The following is a 22,246-nucleotide window of genomic DNA, read 5'->3' on the forward strand; positions in this document are numbered from 1 at the left end:
CACAGCTCCCCCTTACCAGTGCATCTGCCATCAGCCCCCTCTGGCAGTGCCCTCAGCTCCTGCTGCCAGCGTGCAGCTGTCACAACAGCAGGGACAACATGCCAGAGAGCCCATGCATGGCTCACCCTGCTCAGATGTCCACCTCCCACCAGCCCCTTGCTTAAGGCTTTCTTCAGAGGCAGATCCATCCTGTACGGGTGTGCTGTGTGGATTTATGCCATGGCCCCTCTTAAAGCCAACCTGCCTACAGGTTCCCCAGAAACCCACCTGGCTACCTTCAGATCACATTTTAATCAGGAAACAAGCAAATCAATTCCTTCTGTCAGGCTGCTTGTACAACAGCAGGGAGTGTACACTTCAGGTACAAAGGATCATGGCAGGTCAGCAATTTGTCTACAGATAAAGGTATACAGGCTACAGTTAAAAAACCTCTGTTACCATCTAGACAAAAGATGGCTCCATCACATTGTGCCCAAAGATTTCTACTGCATCTGGAAATTAGGTACAGGCAACCCACAATGCTTTAGAATGTAAGGGTGAAATAATATTTTGTTCAAGTAATGGATTAGCACATGAGGGTAGAGGGTTTAGGTCTCTCCAGTGAAAGCTGCATTGCAGCAAGAGTTTTTGTAGAGGACTTGAAAACACAGACCACTAGTGGGGTAGAAGCATTCTGGAAGTACAGTCATTACTGGAATCAAAATCCCATCATTGGAGAAAGCCTGTAATATTATTTTACTCTTTTATACCTCCATCTGCTAGCTACACTGCTAACACTTCAATTGCATTAAAAAACCCTGAAGATTTATCAAACCCTAACTTTTGTGCTGGTGTTTAGAGTGACTTTAAGTGCAGCTGAAAAAAAAAGAAAACCCTGAAACTGGGCTATGTTCTCTCTTTTAGTTATCTGGCAACTACATCAGACTTGAGGAGTGACCCTGGTGAGGCAGCAAGGCCTCAGAGCTGCATTTGCCTATAGGGAAGCTGGAGACACAGGATGAGCAGAGGAAAGGTGAGCAGGACTAAGTCATGGGCTCCTTGACACAGCATGACCATAAGGAACACTCTGGCATGCAGAGCATCTCTCAGGGTAAGGTTCTGCAAAGGTGAAGGAAGTTCTGCACGAAAAATGAGGAAACAATTTTCCAAAGCCTCCATCTTATGAAAATATAGACACTGAGAGACCTAGTGGAAATGCTCTAAATATCCCAAACAATCACAGTTCTGCAGTCTTGTAAATTTGAAGAAGATTTAAAATTGTAAAAAATTGCTGTTTGTCAGCTGTTAATCACTGCTATGCATAGAAAGTTTTCTTGACCATTCAGCAGTTGGCAGAGGTTTCTACATCAATACATCTGACAATTTTTAAGTCTGAGAAAAGCAATTTCTAAGGCTGAGAAAACCATTTGATGAACGTTAGTTTTCCACTCATTATCTTATGTTCAATTATACTGTTGTCACCTCATAATTAGTTTAAAACTCATTACCTTGTTTGTGTTATTCCATTCTCCAGTGCTGGGCTTGCAGCAGAAATTGGCTGAGAAAATAACTGTGCTGCTTTGTGCAATGGGACCGACAACATATCAATTTTTTATGTTGTTTAACAACAATTGGGCATAATTTGAGCATAATTCATGGAGGTGTGAAAACAGAATTGTTAATGTACTCATTTAAAGCTTCTCAGCTCAAGGAAATTAATCTGCAAATAATTTTTCATAAGACATATCAACAGACTTCTATTGATTTTTTTATTAAAGTTTTGCAACGATGCTTAAAATCTGTGGCTTACTTAGTCTCATTTTTCTAGAGCTTCTGTTTCAAGGGTTATGTGAGAACATATATTACCATGCTTGTTGTCAGGAAAGACAAATGCAAGCTGTGTCTTCAAATAAACTATACATAATCTCCTTTCTTTAACAGTTTTGGAGAAACAACCTTTTACCCCCCCCCCCCACTGACATACACCACCCTTGTTTAAAATTAAAAACGAGGTTACAGAAGAAGCAGAAGGTTTTGCCCATGCAAGAAGGACAGATGGGTATCTTCCTGAAATATTTACCAGCAGTCTTTAAGTAAGAGGTAGTAAGATGGTAATAGATACCTAAGCAGCAGTAAGGGGAATCTCCAAACAAATAGTAGGTGGAAGGCTAAAAGCCCACATGGTACTATCTGTTGTGAAGATGCTCAGTCCTGCAAGAAGCACTCAATACACATGAGAACAATGGAGTACAAAGGTGTGGATGCTGATATTACACTTGTCACTACAGAAGTATGCAACTGTGTCTACTTTCCAGGTTTAATTTAAAAACCTTAATCAGCTGTTAAAGACAAAACTCCCACATTCCCTTCACACAGAACAGTATTGTCACCAGAGTCTTCCAGGAACAGAGAACAGGAACAGACTTCATCAACAAATGGTTTTATTAAAACCTAGCCCCGTGAAAGCACTCTGGTGTTTATAGAAGCACAATCAGCCCATACATGGGGGAAGATTCTCAACAACAGGCCCCTCCTAGTAATATAGCCAGAGAGTCAATGGAAACCTGACAGGTAACACCTCAAAGAATGGGGCTCATGCTCAAAAAACACTGTGAAATGCCACAATCAAAAGTTGGATTGGATCAAAAGTCAGACATTATAAATCTCAACCTATTTACAACAATAAAGAGATGTATTAGACAGGTATGGAATTTAAATTCCAGCATCAGTGATTTTACCAAGCTGCTTTCCACAGTATTTTTCATCAAGAAAATTAACAGTTCACTGTTTTCAGAAATGGATTTCTGACACAGAGAGAATAATATGGACTATACCACCTTTCACAAAATATGCAATTTGCAGCTCCCTCTGCACAGAACATTGTCACGACCTGGCAATAACTGTAACTTTTAAGAGACTGGAAAATTTAAAAAAAAAAAAAAAAAGAGACAATGGGATGCATGCATTTGGGAGGAGACTTAGTACTGCTTCAGACTTAAAACTGGAGGAGAGGCAAGCAAATTTGCTTTGCAGAAAGAGCCTAGCCATCAGTGTGACAAAAGTGCACAAAGACGAAGAACTATATAGAGTTTTGTATTCTCTGTAAAGTATAGACAAAATTTGCCAAGAGATGCCACTGAAGATTTGACTTAAATGTACCTGCTGAAAATGCAAGCTGTCCCTAACTGAGCAATGAAATCCCATCCATGTAGTCAGAAAGCTGGAGAGCAGATAAAATAAAATCGACTACTAGAATAGCAAAACTTCTTGGACTTTTGTAACACTTAATGGCAATAAAAGCATTCATGGGGTAGAAAATGACACACATACTACTTGTACATATAGAGAGATATAGATGAACCTTCTGTGAGCATTTTCTCTCTGGAAGTGGGGGAAGGGAATGCCCACCCTTTGCACCTGTGTGTATTTAAAAGCATAACCATTTGTACATTGTTCACCTGTACTAGTAAAGGTGTTGGAAATTACACTGCCTTTGGCACAAAAATACTGTGCATACCATGATGAGCTATTATGGGAGAGTTTGGAGGTTCCTCCTCTGTCACGGGTCTAGTTTGCTAGTTGAAGTAAGACTAGGATAGTTCAGATTGCAAGAGCTTTCAGGAGGTCTCTGATCTAACCTCCTGCCCAGAACAGGTCAGCTGTGAGGGCATGTTGCTAGAAATTGGTTGTGTAACCTAGTTTGACTTCAAAAATTAGACACCGGAGGGTATTTGGACATACAGTGGGTGACCAAGAAAATATACACCCAAATTGCCCTGAAGATTGAGAAACACAGCCTTGTCCATTCTTGCCAGGTGAATGAATGATTTAAGTGCCCCAAAACAGGCTTTCCAAAGCAGGTAATGGAAAGCAGTCGGACATACAAAATCTTTTTTTTTAAATTGAAAATGTGAAGGACAAGGTAATTTATAATGTTGTTTAAAATACCTAACCTACTCTCTTGCAAGAATCTCACATGCTTTCAGGAAAAAAAGGGGTTTTTTAATAAACACTTTCTTTTAAATAAGCATTCTGTTGTTCTTTGACAAACTTTGTGAAGAAAGGATATCTGCATTTTAAATATTGTAAAATAAACAGATTTAATTATCAGAGAAGACAGATCTTATTAAGAACATTGTTACTTGTGTGTTCACAGCATCTATAGACCTGGAACTCAAACCAAATTAATTTGCATTTGACAACCTAAAGAGCTACTCATCTATTATGTAGCTATGATTTAAAAACCTTATTTGTTTCCTGAGCCTTCTCCTGTGCCAACTTTCAAGGTCCTTGAAGGCTCCAATTTATATCCACTAAGCAAGCACCTGTAGTGACTGAAGAGTTAATGGATGCTTGTTATCACTTTTCCTGGAGACTGTCAACCTTGCAGCACAACCTACAGGACACAGCACAGCCCCCAGTCTCCAACAGCAGCATGTCCTCAGGTAAAACTGTTTTTACAGGGTTTTATGCCAAAGAGCAGATTAAAATGGATGAGACAGCTCATTCTTTTCTGGGGTGATAATTTGTCAGTAAGTAAAAAAGGAGACAGGTGTTGTAAAAATAACCACAATAAGAGTCATCAGAAACACTGCTGAACCTTAGAAACATTGCATTATTTTGATGATATGTCTGGACTAATCGACCAGTTAGAAGTATTTCCTTTTTTTTTTTTCTTTTCCATCCTGAGGAAACAATTAAAATCAAGCAGCTGGGCAATATCTTCATAGCAGACAAATCTGGAGTTACTCAAGCAGCAGTTTTTCTGAATTGTCTATAATGTCACACAAATGCCACCATTCATGCCACAAGAAGCAACAATACATATAAATGAATAGCAGCATTGCTTTAGTTGGATATTTTTTCTCAGCAGAGACAGAAATTAACCTTTACATTACAATAAAGTAGTTAGACAGATAAGACAATTAAGAAATGCAGTAGTCTTACTACTGTTGGACCTGAACGTAATGAAGATATCAAAATGAGAGCTGTCTCCTGCTGGCAAGGTAAGGCACTCTCTGAACTACTTTTCAAAGCATCTGGTTTAAATTGAATTCTGCTATGTCAGGCACAGAGCAATCAGTGAATTATATGCTGTTCTAGAGAGAATGAAGAGGAGAGAAGAGCTCCCCACATGTGAAAAGGAATAAAAACATTGCAGCAATATATCACCTCCAAGCAATATCACCTCCAAGTTTTAATTTAAATGGGTGCTGTAAAGGCACCATAACCTGATCTTCTTTGTCCAAAACATACATTCTCATGACTTTTAGCAAGCAGGCACACTACATGCTTTGACATAGCAACTAGTACAAGTTACAGGTAAAACCATAGTCTTCTGAAGCTGTGAAATTTACACAGTTAAACTTGCACTAGGATTTAATTTTCAAGCCTCTGTAAAAATGGATAAGTGAGAATTGAGCCCACCTGATAGATTACCAAAACTTTTAACCACCAGGAACTGCACAAGTTCCTGTTATCAGCCATAAAAGAAATGCAGAAGTAACCCAGATGATCCAAAAATACCACAAATGTCATCAAAGCATTAGAACCAAAAGGCGTAGTGTCCCAAACAGATGCCTTCACATTCTAAATGACTGACTTAAATAGAAGTAATTTCATTAGGACACAAATGGCTTTGAAGATTAGCCTTTGAGTCCACAAGTATGGCACTTACAACTGTTTCGGCTGATGACAAAGCAGTTCTACAGATTTGTCATTCCTGACTTCTCCCTCCTAGCACTTCCCTTGGGCCAACATCATGAGTTGGCTGCAAGATTCTGTCACAATTCTCCTCTGGATTTTGAAGCTTCCAAAGCTCCCATAGACTTTAACTCTCTGAGTGGATGCTGAAAGCTTTAAAAGAAATCTCAGTAACCAGAGTCTCTATTTGCACCAGAATGATTCCCCTCTTCATACAGGTTGGACAAGGATAAAATTATTGATGTTTGGATAAATTCACTCAACTAACAGCTGAGCTGCTGCAGATGCTGTCAAACACTGATAAAACTCACAGGATTGCTTGAGGTAAACTTGAATCATTCAGCTAGTTTTGGTAGTTGAACTACTAGTTAAACACTGACATTTAGACAGGTGATACTAAAGTGGTTTGTTGCCAACAGTGTTGATCTTAGCACATACACAGTATTGAAATATCTTTCACTTACTGTGGAGGTGGTAGCCTTCTGTTAGAGGAAGCTGATGCCTTACATCAGTCAACTAAACTGCTGTGGAGACTCTGAACTTTGTTTTGCCTGTTTCACCTTTTCATTCATATGCTCACTTCAACTTCTGCCTTCTGTGCCCTCCTCATCATCCACTGAACACCTCCCCTTCCTCCTTTCACAGCAGGAGCCAGCAGCAACAGGGGTTGATCCCCGCAGTTCTGTTTACATTGGCCTAACACAGCTGTGCTGCTCCAGACAAAATGAAGCTCTGCTAACACTGCGATATGCAATGTAATGCTGCTCTCTGACAAACAAGATGTTGGTGCTTGGCTTCCAATGCCACTGCATAAAATCTTCTTCCTTTCCTAGGGTTGCCATAACAACAAGCAGAGCACTGTCATTTTGCTAAGTAATGACAATGACAAATATCTAAGAAATGCAAAGGTCTGGGGAACTGGGAGCAAGATTAGAGCTTCTCTTCCTGCCTTCACAAAACATTTTACCATGGATTCATCTTGCAATTCCCTAAGCTGTTCCTATGGGAACGTGAGAAATAGCTAGTGTTAGTGCTCTGTGTTGCCTCATTTTCAGAGAGCCAGTGTTCTTGTGGATGCTCTGTCAGGACACTGCAGAGTATTACTTACCAAGGGTACAGGATATGATCTTGAGCTCAGAAATGCCAGTAAAAATCTGGAATTAGTCCTAATTTTGCGGTGCAATAAAGTGGTAATGCTGCCATACCTTTTTCTCTTTAGTAGACAAGAAGGGATTGTAATGCAGATGACATTTTATTGAATTAATAAAATCATGGGCAGGTGACTTAAGAAGTCAGGAAACTATTCTATGAATAATTCCTCTGTTAACCATGAGGATGGAAAGCATTTTCTTCTTAATTAAATGAAGAATAACACCTAGGGCACTGACCAGAAAAAGTAAAACAACACTCGTATCACTTCATAATGAAAGCTGTTTTTCTCAGGTGATTTTCCTCTGTGATCACTCAACCTCTGATTTAATGGAAGAATTAATGTTTTTTATTTTTTCTAGGTTGTGGGCAAGTCTGTCTTTTAGTGAACATAGCTAAAACATTATTTTCCTTTTTATGCATTTTCAAAATGTAAATATTCTCTTTTCTTGCCTACTACTTAGAACAGGTACATTTTCCTTCTATTTGCTACCTCTATTAATCAAAATAAAATGACTGAAACTACAAAAGTTTTACCCTAAATGTCTTTTCCTCTAAAACCATCCACATTTCCAGTGTCTACTCCATGATTCCAGTCTCCAGACACAATGATCATGCCTCTGTTCCCACCTAGACACCATCAGCCATACATTTCCTTGACATAAGCAAGAAACACCTCTCCAGTCACCCTGTACTGCTGCCTCCTTTCAGTTTTGGTGACATTTTTGCCATGTTCCTGGAATCTGTCAGCCCAAGAAAGAATGGACTTGTATCCACATTGAAATAATCACCTCTCCTGCGGGATCTTTTGTTGCCTTATTTTCATTGCTTACATAAGCTCTCCTGAGAACTGTATGTCTGTACATACCAATCTTAACAATTTAAAACTTTAAGGCAACTTTCTACATCTGCCTTGGGGCTTTTATGACTACAGAGGAGAAACAATAACAAATTGGAACCTCATCTGACATATAATTCACGAACTGTGAAGAAATTGCATTTGCTAACAATAATTAATATTGATTTACCGTGACAACTGAACAGCATCTACGCCTCTCTTTTGTGAAAGTTAAGATGATAAATGATGTGTGGTGGGTTAACCCTGGCTGGATGTCAGGTGCCCCCCAGAGCTACTCTATCACTCCACTCCTCCAAGGAACAGGGAGAGAAAATGTAACAAAATGTTCTTGGGTCAAGATAAGAGCAGGGAGAGATCACTCACCAGCTGCCATCATGGCAAAACAGATTTGACTTGGGGAAACATTACTTGACTTTATTACCAGTCAAATCAGAGAAGGGTAATGAGAAATAAATCCAAATCTTAACAACACCTACTCCTACCCCTCCCTTCTTTCCAGTCTCAGCTCCACTTGCAATTTTCTCACCTCCTCCCTGAAGCAGCACAGGGGGATGAAAATGGGGGCTGTGGTCAGTTCATTACACATCTCTGTCACCCTGTCAGACATGGGGGAAGCTTCAGGCAGCTTGTCAGAAAAGCCACCCTGTAGTCCCCCCCAATATCAAACTCTGCCCACACAAACCTAATAGATGAGGCTAACAAAAAAAAACATTGAAAGTCACAGTCACTTCCTTAAACGAGCATTTTGTATGACACACCTTCTGCTTTAAAACAGAACTCAACCTGGATTGCAATGGGGCTGGTGAACTAAACCAGACATATTGAATATTAAGAGAGCAAAACCTATTGCTATAAAATTTAATGACAGCCCAACACCCACTTGCATCTTAAACTACCTAAAAACAGCACTAAAAAAAGTTGACACCAAGTGTCTAACAGTATCAAACAAGGTTTATGAAAGGAATGTAGTTCTAGTAATTGATCAGTCCACATTAAATAATTACTTTCATTTATTAAAAAAACCCTGAGGCTGAAACTGTGTTACAACAACGCTGTCACATGACAAGACAAGACAGAAAGATAGGACAGAGAAAATAAGTAGGCATTGGTGAGATGGACAGACCACCCCAGTATATTTGATCATGAGTGTTCCTATATGCCACAAACACTACTCTTTCTTCATATGACTAGGTTTCCACTACAGAACTTGAGGCACTCACATAAATTAGTCACATTAGATGGTGAGAGATACGCTGTCCCAAGTTCCCCAGAGAGAACTGTTACACATTCTGGAGGTGACATCTAACATATAAGATCAAGTCTTTTATCATTATTTAGTAATCACATAATATATCAGGCAGACAAGCTCTGAGATTTATATAATCTTGAAACCTCCGAAGTCTTAAAGTCCATGCAATTTCATAGTGATCTTGGCATAATAGAAAACCAAAAGTTTCTTACACACACATAAACCCCAACAAGACAGGTAGATGTAACTCACACAGGATACAGCTGCAAAGAATAACCATAGTAACAGCTAAAAAAAAGTTTCTCCTTACCTGCGGCTGCTGCTTCAGAACCGATGCTATCTTTAACTACACAGGCTGGATTTAGGGGCAAAACATCATCATCAAAACTAATCAGATCTCCTTCCACATCTAGTTTATTTTGCAAAGCAGGTGCTGTGGAGTTGGCTGCAGGGGACAATTCCCCCAGAGACTTTAAAACCTTGTCTTGGGCAGATACAGAAGGCCGTGGAGGAGCAGCAACTGGTTTTAGTGAGGCCAAAGAAAGGCCAGGATTTTCTGAGTAACATGACTTTTTAGGAACAAGAGGCCTTGGAGCAGGAACAGGAAATCTCTTTTGTCCATCGCTGTTTTCTGCAACTGATCCACTCCTTGCATCAAGAAAATCACTACTGCTACTTTTAACAAGGCTAGGTTTTGGCTTCTTTGGCAGTTCAGGTTTGCTTACAACACTGCTCCCAGCTATTTCAGACTGAAGCTGCAATTCCTTGGAAGGTGTTGATTTGCTTTCAGTCCATGCATCCCACTCTTCTGAAACTCTGCCTACCCCTGGCTTTGGAGCAATCACTGGCTTCTTTGTAGTAACAGATCTTGGAACAAATGAACGAGGGGCAATTTCTGGCTTTTTTGATAATCCTGAGATATCATTAGTGCCTTGGGATTCAAAAACTTTGATCCTTGAAACAATACTATTTTGGCTCCTTTCTGTACTCATGCTGTCCATCACCAAGTGATTGTCTAGTAAGCTGTCTTCATCTAGAAGAGGTGACTGCTGAATTGGAGGTTGCTGCTCGTTTGCATTAGGCTGGTTCACTTCTTCTCCACTGTCTATCTTACTTTCAGTACTTTTGACCACAGGTCTGAGATTGCTTCTTGATCTTGGCTTTGGCACAGGACATATCACAGCATTGGGATTTTCTTGGCACCTCTGAGCTTCAGGATTTTCAAAGACTATTAAAGGATTCTCATTTTCTGCAGGAGACTTACTCAGAAGAGTTGCAGGAGGCCTAGGAGGTTTAAGAGGACTCTGCCCTGCTAACAGAAAAGAAAAGGTTTTACTTGTCTGTTCCAGAAAATTTAATTTGTGTTATTTTTTGACTGCTATCAGGATGGTAAACATGATGGCTTTCATTGAGAACTCTACTAGTGCTTGTAAAAATACAGTTCTGTTCCTAAAAAGATGAATGGAAAAATATACAAACTTTAAGAATAAGCTGAAGATTGCTGAAATACATGGTATCTACAAGCTGAGTTAGAAAGCTCCTGCTAACTTGCAGTATTGAGAGGCATGCAAACAAAATCCAGACCAAAGAAGAGCACAGTAGCTTCCCCAGCTTGGTTAGCACACTTTTCCGTCTCAATGTATGAAGTGCTGCTATTTTGATATCTGAGTTCCTATGGGCCCAAAGTTCTGACTGGCATTTTGGCTGAATTGAACAAAACTTTCAAGATTTAATGATACTCTGAATGCAATAGTAGCTTTGCAGAAGAAAGGATTTTTACAGAAATTTACAGTAGTAATAATTCACAGAAATTTAACTGTTACTCATATTAAATGCTGCACAGACCAACAATAAAGTGCATCTTCAGAAGACAGAGTAAGGTTTTCATCACAGAGAAATCCAAAACAGCCTCACCTCGACAGCCTGCAGATTCCCAGTGTGTAGGCACACTAGTTTTTACATTACTTCCTGGCAAATGGTTGATTAGTTCCTCTGGAAAGTCAGTTTGTGTTGCAGAAGTAGTGGTATGTCTAGGAGCAGCAGCATTATTGTTATTTGTTGTATTTACTTGCACTTGATTGATTTCTTTTATCACCTGCTCATACGATGGCGGAAGCTACAAAATAGAGAGATAAATATTAAGGTACATCCAGATACAATACTTAAAAAAAAATTGGCATATTAATTAAAAAATCCTAAATTAACATATACAGAGGAAAAGAACACTGGCATAGTCTTCTATTCAATGTGATGAAAGTCTGAGCAAGCAAAAACTGTTCCTGTCTAACCTAATGAGCTTTTTATGTTTGTAAATCAAACAATGCCTCATGTAAATTCAGGCTCACCTCAGCTGGAAGATGCTCATTTCTCCTCCACTGAGCATGAGATGAAGCAGAAGGGAATCCTAATCCTTGAGGAGTGACAGGACTTGCACCTGGAAACCAGGAGGATGGCCGGAGGGGTTCAGCAGCAACTATTGTAATTTCTGGACGCCTGGAATGAAGGCAAAGGGGAATGATTATCTAAAACATTTAGAAATAGTTCTTTTAAAGTGTAACAGTCCAAGGTCTACTTCCTGGAATGGGAAGTAAAAATAGGGCTTTTTGATTTACCTAAAGGTGTTTTTCCATTATTTCAAAGCAACTTACCTGACCTTTCTAACAAACGCTTAGGCTTCCATTTAAAGCCCCTAATTAAATGCCTTAGCCAAAAAGTAGGTTTATTGGCTTCAGTGAAATAATTTAAATGCTTAAAGTACTTAAACACAAGTGTAACTCAATTAGATGGCAGAAGTCTTAGTCTTCACAGGGTAATGAGAACTAATCATGTGTTTGCCCGTAGCCAGCTACAATCTGAAAACAGCAGGGTAGTTAAAACTGCTTCTTGGCTAGATACCTAAAAACTTGTGTATCCTCAGACCCCAAGGGAAACCTTCCAGGGTGCTGAAGTGGGGCAGAGCAAGTCTCACAAGGCCTTTGCGACAGGGCCTATTTGCTTCCATCACCCAGGACTACAGAGACTTCCATGACAGTGAAGAACCCACAGGTAGCACCCCTGGTTTATCACTGTACCTGTTCTTTCAGAGCTTCAGCTGCAGGGATGGCCCGTGCTCCCAGGCCATGGTCCCTGCAGCACCACTGATCCATCCAGAATCTCACAAACCTTCCACTTTGAAGAGGGACTTCTGTGAGTAGATAAAGCATCTGCTTACAGAAGCTTCTGTCTGCTGACAGAAATATAGCTGCAGAAGCGTAACTTCTAAAACTATTTTAAAAACAATTTAAAAAAAGAAGGGTACAGTTCCTTCACATCTAAAATAATGGCAGACTCAGTTCACCAGCCATCCAGGTTGGTGACCTCCTTTCTCAATACCCTTTTGACAAACTGAAAGGAGGCTTGAAAGTGTGCTTATTTTCATTGTGAAGTGATCCCATACATAGATGTCAGGAAAATAAAACAGTTCTGCAGAGGTTTGATGGTTGGTTGCATTCTCCTTTTGAGGACACATACAAAAGTTGATGAGAGAATTCCTCAAACTCTTAACCTATCATGCTTAAAAATCAAAGTATTTCTATTTTTTTCCAAGTCTACTCTAAACAAACTAAGAATAGAGACAAGGAAAAAAATAAACTAGAGGAGAAAGCCATACTGTGTAATACTGTAATACTGTAAAAGTAATACTGTGACACAATCTAACAACTTTTACAATAACAGCTAATTGCAATATAAATAAGAGCATCATACCTTCTATCCCTCTGTTGATCACTATGGCTAGAGGTCCGAGAAGCTATTTAAAGAAAAGAAACAAAAGTTTTGAAGAGGTTAAAATATACTGTCACAGCAATATGAGGATAATAGCAGAGCCCGTACCAATCCATATCAATGAAATGCACAACATAGAGCATCTGATCCTAAATCACAGATTTTAAGACTGGCCAAGGTTAAAAAAAAAAATATTTGTATTAAATATGAGAAGTTTTTAAAGTCTCTCTATGTCCAAGTTACCACCAAGAGAGATGGTCCTTTCCCCTGTCTTCTTCATTTCCACACCTTCCTATATTCTGCATTGTGGGGACCCAAGAGTTGAAACTTCTTTTCCTTTCATTAAAATGATAACATGGTTTAAACTATAAGAAGTGTTAAACATCTCAGGCTTTTCCTGTTGATGGATAATTTCTTAGATGTACTCTTCAATCTTACTTAATGTTTCTGTTTTATAGAAGAGAAAGGTACTAAGGCACAGAACCTAAAAAGATATTTCACTCCCCTGCATGTAAAAAGAAAATATTAAATGTTCCCAAGCTATGTACTTGCTAAATTTTAAATCATTTGTGGATTAAGAGTCAGAAACTTTTTTTTTCAAACCATGTGTTTTAAGTTACATAAAATAAGCAAATCCCGACCTCTTAATTTTCTGGTTTTGCCATATTTACATTCAAATATTTTTTTTTCCAATGGCCACATTGCATTTTCATTTGGATTTCTTTAGAGAGAAAAACAAATTATCCAAGGGAAAAAAAATTTTGCACAGCAAGTGCAATTTAAGGAAGTGGTAGCATCTTATTGTGCAACATCACAGCATCATTAGCCAAAATCAGCAAAGCATACTTGATTGGAGAGTTGCAGAGTGTTGTGTCAGACATACCTCTTCGACAGGGCATTTTGGATGTGCACTATTCATGAGTGCTAGAGGAAAAAAAGAAGGGGTTACAGAAGACAAAGAGGAGGTGAAGGAGAAAAAACCAAGGCTTCAGAGTGCCAGAAGCCATGATCAAATGGGTTAGTCATGCAAGAATAGTGCACGTGCCAGTGATGTAAGGGGATAACTGTAATGTCTATTCACAACACTATTTATTTCACTTTTTAATTTCCTAAAAAATTAAAATAAAAATACATTTTATTTCTAGTCACATGCTAATTTTAACAGTGGCTGTTTAGAAGCTTTCCTTGCACTAAATTAACCATGAAGAATATAACTGAACATGGAAATGCCCACTGTATGGCTCAACATGTAAACATATTGGGAATGCAGAGAGGAAAATCAGATCTCTTTGAATGCTTTTTCCAGTTTAAAATTGTCTTTTATTTGGGTCTGCCTTTTCTCCTTTCCAAAAATAATAATTTACACTGAGGACTCGATACAGGTGCAAAGAAATTGGGATCCTCTACCACAGAGGTAAGGGCAGGCAGATTGATCCCAGAAAGAGGCATACCTCAAATTATTTCACATCTAAATCAGTTCTATAAAAATTGTTTGACTAGGTAAATAAATATCTTGCCCTCACTTCCCTCTTTAGAGATCTCAACATAGCACTGATCTAACACACACATTAGGGGAAAAAAACCCAAATTGACTCAAACCAATCAAATCCAAGATTACTTTTGCAAAGATGATGGAAGAAAGTGTTCTTTTGGTAAATGCAGTCAATACAACTGCTTGGGTTATAACCCAATTCCAATGATAAAGGCAGGAGATATTAGAGCTAATTAATGAGGAATGTAAAACGGAATTGATAAACCTGTCACCTTTCTTCACTATTTCTTAATTTCTGGATAAATTCTACAAGCTCTTTCTTCCTGTGAGACTCTAAATGTGCTTCTATTTATCAAAGTGCTTCTATTTATTAAACAGGAAAAATCTAAAAAAAAAGCCTGAAAGACCTTTTTCTTTTCTTAACACAGGCAAAAAAAAAATCTAGTGAGGTATCTACGTAATCCATCAAGCTCCAAAATTCAAGTAAACAAATAAACTCTCTTGAAAACAACATATTTAAAACATTTATATAAAAATAACTTTACTAATTGATATATAAATATATAATAATGTCTCCTTAAGAAGACTAATGCCCAAGCCATCATGTATATTTTCAGAATGTACTCATTTTTCTGGAAAAAAAAAATCTCTCAAACATTAATGGAATCAAGTTACTTCCATGTTTATAAACATTTAATATAAACATTTATTTTTTAATGACACTGACAAAGGTCTTCCCTTCTTCTGTCAACATCTCCTCTACTTTTGCTGTCACATTATTTTACAACCACACTTTTAGAACATATTTTGTTTTGGAAGCTCTTAAGAGGATTTAAATCCACAGTAGAAACAGGGATGAAAGCTACTGCATCTTCTGCTCTCAGGTATTCCACAAATGCTAGGGAAAAGAAAATACAAACTTTCTAAATAATCCTTGTCCTCAGACTTGCACAGCTTTTATTCCTTCACTATTTCTAAGAAAATAATTTAAATTAAAAAGTGCATGAAAGAAGACATGAATTGTTAAAATATAGTATATACATTACTTAAAAAAACACAACCTGCAGCCATTTTTCTGGCCTTGTGGTCTTTCCTTTAAGTCCATTCTTCTTTCCCTTTGTGGATTGTCTTGAAAAAGCATACTATTAATTCTTCCATCGGAAAAATACAGATTTCAAATTATGACAGTTTTAAGATTTAAAAAACCTATTTTCCAACATGGGAGTCAATGGAAATGTATTTCAGCACTGCTTTATACACTGACAACTGAAAAGAATTGGTTTCTCAACTTAAACAATAAGAAATGCTCAGGGTGAGAATCACTAACATTTTCAGAAGCTTATGCTAAGGGGTATGTAAGTAAACAAGTAAAGTAACTTCAGAAGGGGAAGGAGAGGAAAATCTCAGTGCATAAAACCTTTACTTTTTCAACTTATAACTTTATTGGTCTTGTGGGGGGGAAAAAATCAAATCAACTCATACCATTGTCAGTATTTATTTCTGTTAGCGTCAATGAGGCACTTTATTAGCCAGTGTCAATGAGGCATCTAAATGTGTTTAACCTTGTATAGCATAAAGGATTAATGGTAATACTGTAAATAGAGGGCAGATCAGTGACTTATATATTCCTCTTTTCTATGTATTTCTTAGAAGAACTATTTAGTGGGCTTTTTCCAATTATTTTTAAACGTGTGGAGGCAAAGGGTATCCTATTTGTGCTGCATACTTATGTTTCAATTTTTTTCCTCTACTGTTTCTTCTCAGGGTCCTACTTTTCAAGTGTACTTAATAGGTCATTTGTATTTGAAATACATACATATGGTGCAAGGGGTATTTTAGGCTTTGGGATAAAAATGCCTGTGTAAGTACAACTACCATTATACCTCAAACCCATAAACTTTGATGCTACAGACAAGCTGGTGGCAACAAAAGTCTGACATGCAGATTTGAGCCTGTAGAAGACAGCTGGGCTAGAAATTACAGTCTTTTGGGCAACCTTTTAAGGCAATACAAAGACAACTAAAGTTACCAATGATCTGCTCTGAGATAAGGCTCTGTTGTGGGCACAGAGTGCTTCCACAATGTACACACTGCATAACAATATTTGTGTGCTTCCATTAGCAAAACTGTATGAAATACTGAACAGTTTTGTCATTGCAGAGTGTTTTAAAAGCAAGTTAAATTTTGCATTAAAGATTGGAAAGATAGCCTCAAATAGGCCAAGCCTTTCTACAACAAGGACATGTGCTAATATTTAAAAACACGCCTTCTTTCAATGCTTTCTAAAACCAGGTTAGACATTTCTTCCAAACCTATGAAATATGGAGACTATTAGACTAAGAAGTTATTTGTTTCACTATATAGATGACTAGGAATAAAGGTTGTTCATTATAGTATCTCAAGGAAAGCCTCAAGGGTGAGCAAACACTCCCTCCCTTACCTACAAAGTAATGCAGTTTGAAGAACTGACAGGATGTTCCCATGGAAGAGGTCACGCTTGCAGTCTTTGAAATATCAAAGGTGTTACATGACTGCAGAGATCCTTCCTCAGGGAACACTAAAATGATCAGATAATCCTCAAGCCAACACCAGAAAAAAGAGCCTTGATTTCACCCAACATCTGATTAGACTATTTCTGTATGGAAAGGTTGTGAAGAAAAGATGTCGAGGTTCAAACTAATTGGAATTTTTCATGCATCTCTGCGATAAGAGAGTTTTTTCCCAGACTGTTTCTTGGCACAAGGGGGAGGTCTTGTTCCTTTTCTGGTTGTGTTTCCAGGCATCTCAAGGAAATATTAGATTGTCTAACATTACAGCTGGGCCAATTTAATGCCTGAATGTAGCTAAAGAGATGGTGATGCCCAATTCCCCTTCCAAACATAGATTTTTGATTCCCCTTGAGTGAACATTACCACTCATGTGACTCCAGAGTGATAACAAAGTAACCACTGTCTGTACAGTTGTTGTCTCACTTTACCTCCCTGAGCCTGCTTACCTTGGGCTCAGACCACCAGCAGCACAGGGGAAGGAACATGCCAAGGAACATGCCACCCCCAACAGCAGTCTCTTTCCTGCCTCTGTTTCCTGGCTCCAGTGCTTCTCTGTGCAACTTCAGGGAGGGAACTGATAAAATAATAACCTATGGGAGGTTACAGGAATTCCTCTTCCCACCGCCAGGGTAGTCCTCTGTGCCTTTTTCACAGCTGATCTGACTGTTCGGCATTGCAGAGGCTGGCATTGCTGCTGAATAAAATCTTCATAACTACACCCTTAGAGCAAATCCATAGTTTTACTCAAATTTGACAATCATGATTTATGAAAGCACTTCACTCCTTCCTACACCTCTCCTTGGGCTGTATGTTCCTGCCTCTGCACCATTCCCTGTATTATGCCAGCCCAAATGTTTGTGCAGATGGGGAAGAGAATGAGGTCACAGAATTGATCTGGCTGGGAAAAATGGGAGCCAAAAGAATCTAGGAAGCCCCCAAGCAAAACAAACAAAATGAAAAACAAACAAAACCCACAGCCAAAAATGGCTGCAAAACTGCCAAATGGAAAGCCACAGCCTCAGAGTGCATACAAGCTGTTACACATCCTTCATTCAGCCATGTATTTACTTAGGACAGAATGAGAATAGAACAAGCCCACAGGTTCTTCCAACATTTTAGGATAAGAGACTTGCTTCTGTAGCCCTGCTTCCTAACAACAGCCTGGTCTGGAAGAGTGGAGAAACGAGTGAAAACACTGTTCCCCTTTGTCTCACTGCTGCAGCATTTGGCCTGTCTCTTTCCACTTTCTTTGCCATTCTTGTGCAGTTGCTGTGCTGGCATCAGTGTAAACAGTTTCACTGACTTCAGTGGGAGTTAGATAAGAGTGGTGTGTCCAGGCCTGAGACCATCATTAAAGATCCTGGGGTAACTTTTTAAGAGTTGAGATCAAAAGATTACTCCTGAGCAAATCCCATGTTCACAGGCTTGCTTCCTTCAGGTTATGTCTGGCTCACTTTTCTGAATCTTATGGAGCAGTCAAGAACTGAAAATGACACCATGTTTCTATCTGGAGTTGTGGTCAGGGGCCAAAGGAAAAAAAAACCCTCTTTCTCTCTGGCCACAAGAAATGAAGAGACTTATCAAAACAAAATTATATACAGTATTGTCCACAGGTGGGTAAGCTGAAACCCTGTACATACTTATCATGTTTCTTCCAAATTTGAGAGTAAGAGCCCAAAGAATCAGGAATTAGGAAAGACAGATTTCTAACTCTGTTAGGGAAATATACTTGTCCAGAGAATACCAAACTTTTTCCAGATTAATGGCAAGGGAAGTTAGGAATTATTCGGTGTCCACTGTAATATAGGTCCATCCTAACAGCACTGGGTAATGGTGTACAAAAAACCTACAGTTTCATATACAATGCCTTGCTATGTACATGGATATTATTTTGCTAGCTTATTATCTGAATAATTCACATGGTACTTATATTTCATCAATTATTCACATGTTAGTAAGTAAATAACATGAGCCACAGCTTCTTGACTGGATCTTTATGTGTTATGCCTCAAAACAAAGAATCACTTGCTATTGCATTTTCAAAAACATAGATATCAAATGCTTAATGATCTTGTAGATGATTTCTCAGTTTGGCGAGGTACTGAGGCTTAGGCGGTCTGAATCAATTTCTGACTCCACCACAAAAGGCCCTCTGTGATCTGGTGCTGTTTTCCAGTTTCCATCTGTGGCAGCAACAGCACAAATAAAGTGCTGCATTTTAAGGACAGCATCAGGCAGACTAGCTCTGAGTAAAGCTTTCACAATGCCCTTTCACTACCTCCAATCTAATCCACACTAATGAGTCCCTGACTAATAGGTCTAGGAGAAACAAATCAGTACTACATACACTAATTTATTTTTCCCCATAGCAGAATTCTGAGGGCTGTTTCATTAATATGAAATTAAAGTCATGGACGGAAAAGAAATAAAACTGAAAAGGGGAAGAAAGTAACAGCATAAAATACTTTGAAAGATGCATCTAAAGAAACTCTCTGCCTGGAAACACCATGAGCAGGGAAAGGGGAAAAGGACTTAAATGCTGAAATCAGGGAAGAAGAGTTTGGACTTTCATTCAAGATTTATAAACAATCTTTTATTTTCCAAAACAAGCCCAGTACAGAAATCTAATTCTGTCCCCAGTACAGTGAAAAAGCAGTTGCTGCAGATTTCTGCTAAAATTAAACAAACAATCTATTTTGTCAAATGAACTAAAAATTGGGCACATCTAACCCAAGCTTTTCAGAGAAGGATCACATCTGTGCACAGATGCATTAGTGAATAAATAAGAAAATGTTAGCAACTGGAAAGAAGGAACAAAAAGATGGTCTAAATAGAGAAAGAAATTACAGCCCCACAGCTTACTGCTTACTTACTTACAGCTACTTTGTTTTCACATACCAAGGTAAACAGTTACTAAAAATAAAGATGTAGCAATCTTACAACATTACAGTTCTCAAAAAGGAAAAGTAAACTTACATCTCTTGATTGCCGCTCTTATGGATGACAAGGGTCCTTGGCTTATTGAAAAAAAAGAATTGTTAAAACATGGTTAATGTCTCAAAGAAAAAACAATTGAGTAACACCATGCAAAAATTCCCCATATATTTTAAAGGATTTGCCAAGCCTGTTTTTTCCCCTGCGTTGTTATCTTACAGAAATTTGTCCAAACCCCTGGACTATACAACCATACCCAACCCCTTTTAATGAAAACCAGGTTACAGCTTGGCTTCAAAACTCTGCAAAGATAGAAAGCCAATTATTAAATCCATTATGTCTCTCGATCCTGTCTTGAAGTTCGTGTTCTGTCTCATGTGGGCGTGCATATTCACAGATTGTAAGTATTTAATGACTTATATTCTCATAAATAAATAAAACTTACACAGTAAAGTAAAAACCTACAACCCTTTTGCTAAATAACAATTACTTAACAACTTGTCTTCCCTTCCAGTTGAGATAACATTTTTCAGTAATAAGTTGGTGGGTGGGGTTAGGAAGACAACATGACCAAATATTTGTTGATACGCAGGGACAGAAGAATGTTTCCTTTTGCCAACTCATCTGTTTTCTTAGTAAGACTAAGGTTTCTGATGGCTCTCTTCTGAATGTCCTATTTAAGAGATACAGCAGTCCCTACTATTTCTGCATGTAAAAAGCAAATCTAATTTGGAATTATCACTTTCAGAAATGTTGCAATTTGAAGAACATGGTATTAATATTCTTCCACTTTGTGCTAAGCTACAAAGGAATTAGAACAACACAGACAAACAAACCAGTTCAGAAGAGAAGGATTTTTTCTCTTTTTTCTCTTTTAAATGCAAGAGATAAAGAATATTTATTGGTGAGAAGCCTCTGGAAGTGCTGAATGGACTTTTTAAAGGCTGAAAATAAAGAGACTGTATCTGGTTCAAATTAATACAGTATCTTAACAACAAAACAAAAGTATACTAATCAAGCCTTTTCCAGAAACCTTCCAGCACCAGACTCCAACAGCAAGAATGTTAGCACAGGGAGTGCATTAGCATTTTAAGTCTGCTCTCGTGTAGCACACCAACCCTGTCAGGACTCAGTTTAGCTCCACATGCACATGATGGCTGCAATTACTCCAGTGCGATGAAGAGTGGGGGGGATTCGGTGGAGAGAAGAAAGAGACAGTCAAAAAGGATGTGGATGAAAAACGTCTCCCCTCTACAGTCATTCTGGAAACTAATTAAGACTAGAAATGAATGTTGCTCTGACTGAACTGTTTTCTGAAACAGTCTGGCTAGTCTAGGATAAACAATACCTATTTGTCTTGTTTCAGAAACAGTTCAAATGTGGCTTGGCCTCAATCCACGCTGCTCGCAAAGCTGCTTTAGAAAACATTTCTATCAGTCATATTTCACTGTGCATTTTTAGCAGGAAAGGGTTCTAATTTTCCTTCTAAGTGTCCCATCAAAATACAGCCTTATCTTTAAGAAACACTTTCAGTTGTGTATTCTTCACAGATGTAGCCCAGACTCTTTTCTTAGTTCCTCGTATCTCAAATCTCTTTCTTTTGGATGTTAATTTTTGAAGCTTTATTCTTTTGCTTTCATTACTCTGAATAACTACAATCTTTAGGGTTTTAATCATATTTATTATCAGACAGGAAGGAGACTGAAGTCTGGTAATATAAATCTGAAATCTCCTGGATTATTACTTTCTGTACTGAGAATTCAGGATTTACTTAAGTTTTATAGGCAGAAATTAGGAAATCTATGAAGTATGCACATTTAAGTATCAGTAAGAACAAAAAGAAGCAAGTTCTTTCTTCCACTGGCAAAAACCCTTTGACCCATTGCAATTTGCCTCAGAATCTGATAAACACTTTCATATAAAAGCAAGTACTTTTGGCTGAAGATCATAGGAGTCATCACATAGACCAAAGTTCAAACTTTCCATATGGCATGAGGACCAAAAGGATACATAGAAAACATTTTTTATAATCAAAATGCAAAGAACAAAGAAGAAAAATCTCTCATGAAACCAACCTAGTGAAGCTGAAGAATGGATATATCAAGGACAGCAAGGCAGCCCAAATATACAACTATCTGTAATTTAGAACCCAGGACAACATGGCTCTATTAGAAAATTTATGAGCTCACAGGCAACACAAACTGTTAGAAGACAGTTTTTCCTTTTCCACTTTCCATTAACAGGTCATTCATCAACAACCTTTTGGCAAAACACTACATTTCCTACTCCCAGGAGAGTCTGATTCACATCTAGCTTACAATTATTTAAGTCCTTTAAAAACATGGAAATGACAGTAGACACATTATTTTTTTTTCCCCATGAAGCCCCGTAAAGGAACTGCAAACTTCATAACTTCATTATATACTAAACCCCAGTAATTTAAAAAAGATGCTGTTCTTGGGGCAGCTGGTGATTTTACCCATACCTTATGCTGAGCCTACCCATGCCTGCTTGATAGGAAGCAATTCCTGGTCTCTTATTCAGTGTTGCAAAGAGAGAAGTGATAAGGT

The 22,246-nt window shown here is 38.3% G+C and overlaps 1 protein-coding gene across 5 annotated transcripts in view; it reads right to left on the reverse strand.

The window, feature by feature from the left end:
• Nucleotides 1-22,246, reverse strand: part of SH3D19 (SH3 domain containing 19) — an 81,602-nt gene that overhangs the window by 22,333 nt on the left and 37,023 nt on the right. For 2 of the 5 annotated variants that reach the window (XM_053941236.1, XM_053941235.1), the window contains exons 2-7: nt 19,719-19,759; nt 13,585-13,625; nt 12,684-12,726; nt 11,285-11,432; nt 10,854-11,055; nt 9,250-10,251 (exon numbers count right to left, since the gene is read on the reverse strand). In XM_053941236.1, the coding sequence (XP_053797211.1) occupies nt 9,250-10,251; nt 10,854-11,055; nt 11,285-11,432; nt 12,684-12,726; nt 13,585-13,600 (1,411 nt within the window). In that variant the 5' untranslated portion in view covers nt 13,601-13,625; nt 19,719-19,759. The remainder of the gene's footprint in view (nt 1-9,249; nt 10,252-10,853; nt 11,056-11,284; nt 11,433-12,683; nt 12,727-13,584; nt 13,626-19,718; nt 19,760-22,246) is intronic. The other 3 variants (XM_053941234.1, XM_053941231.1, XM_053941232.1) reach the window with 2 other exon arrangements.

Source organism: Vidua chalybeata, chromosome 4 (genome assembly GCF_026979565.1).
Source record: "Vidua chalybeata isolate OUT-0048 chromosome 4, bVidCha1 merged haplotype, whole genome shotgun sequence".
In the NCBI taxonomy this organism is placed as follows: Eukaryota; Metazoa; Chordata; class Aves; order Passeriformes; family Viduidae; genus Vidua; species Vidua chalybeata.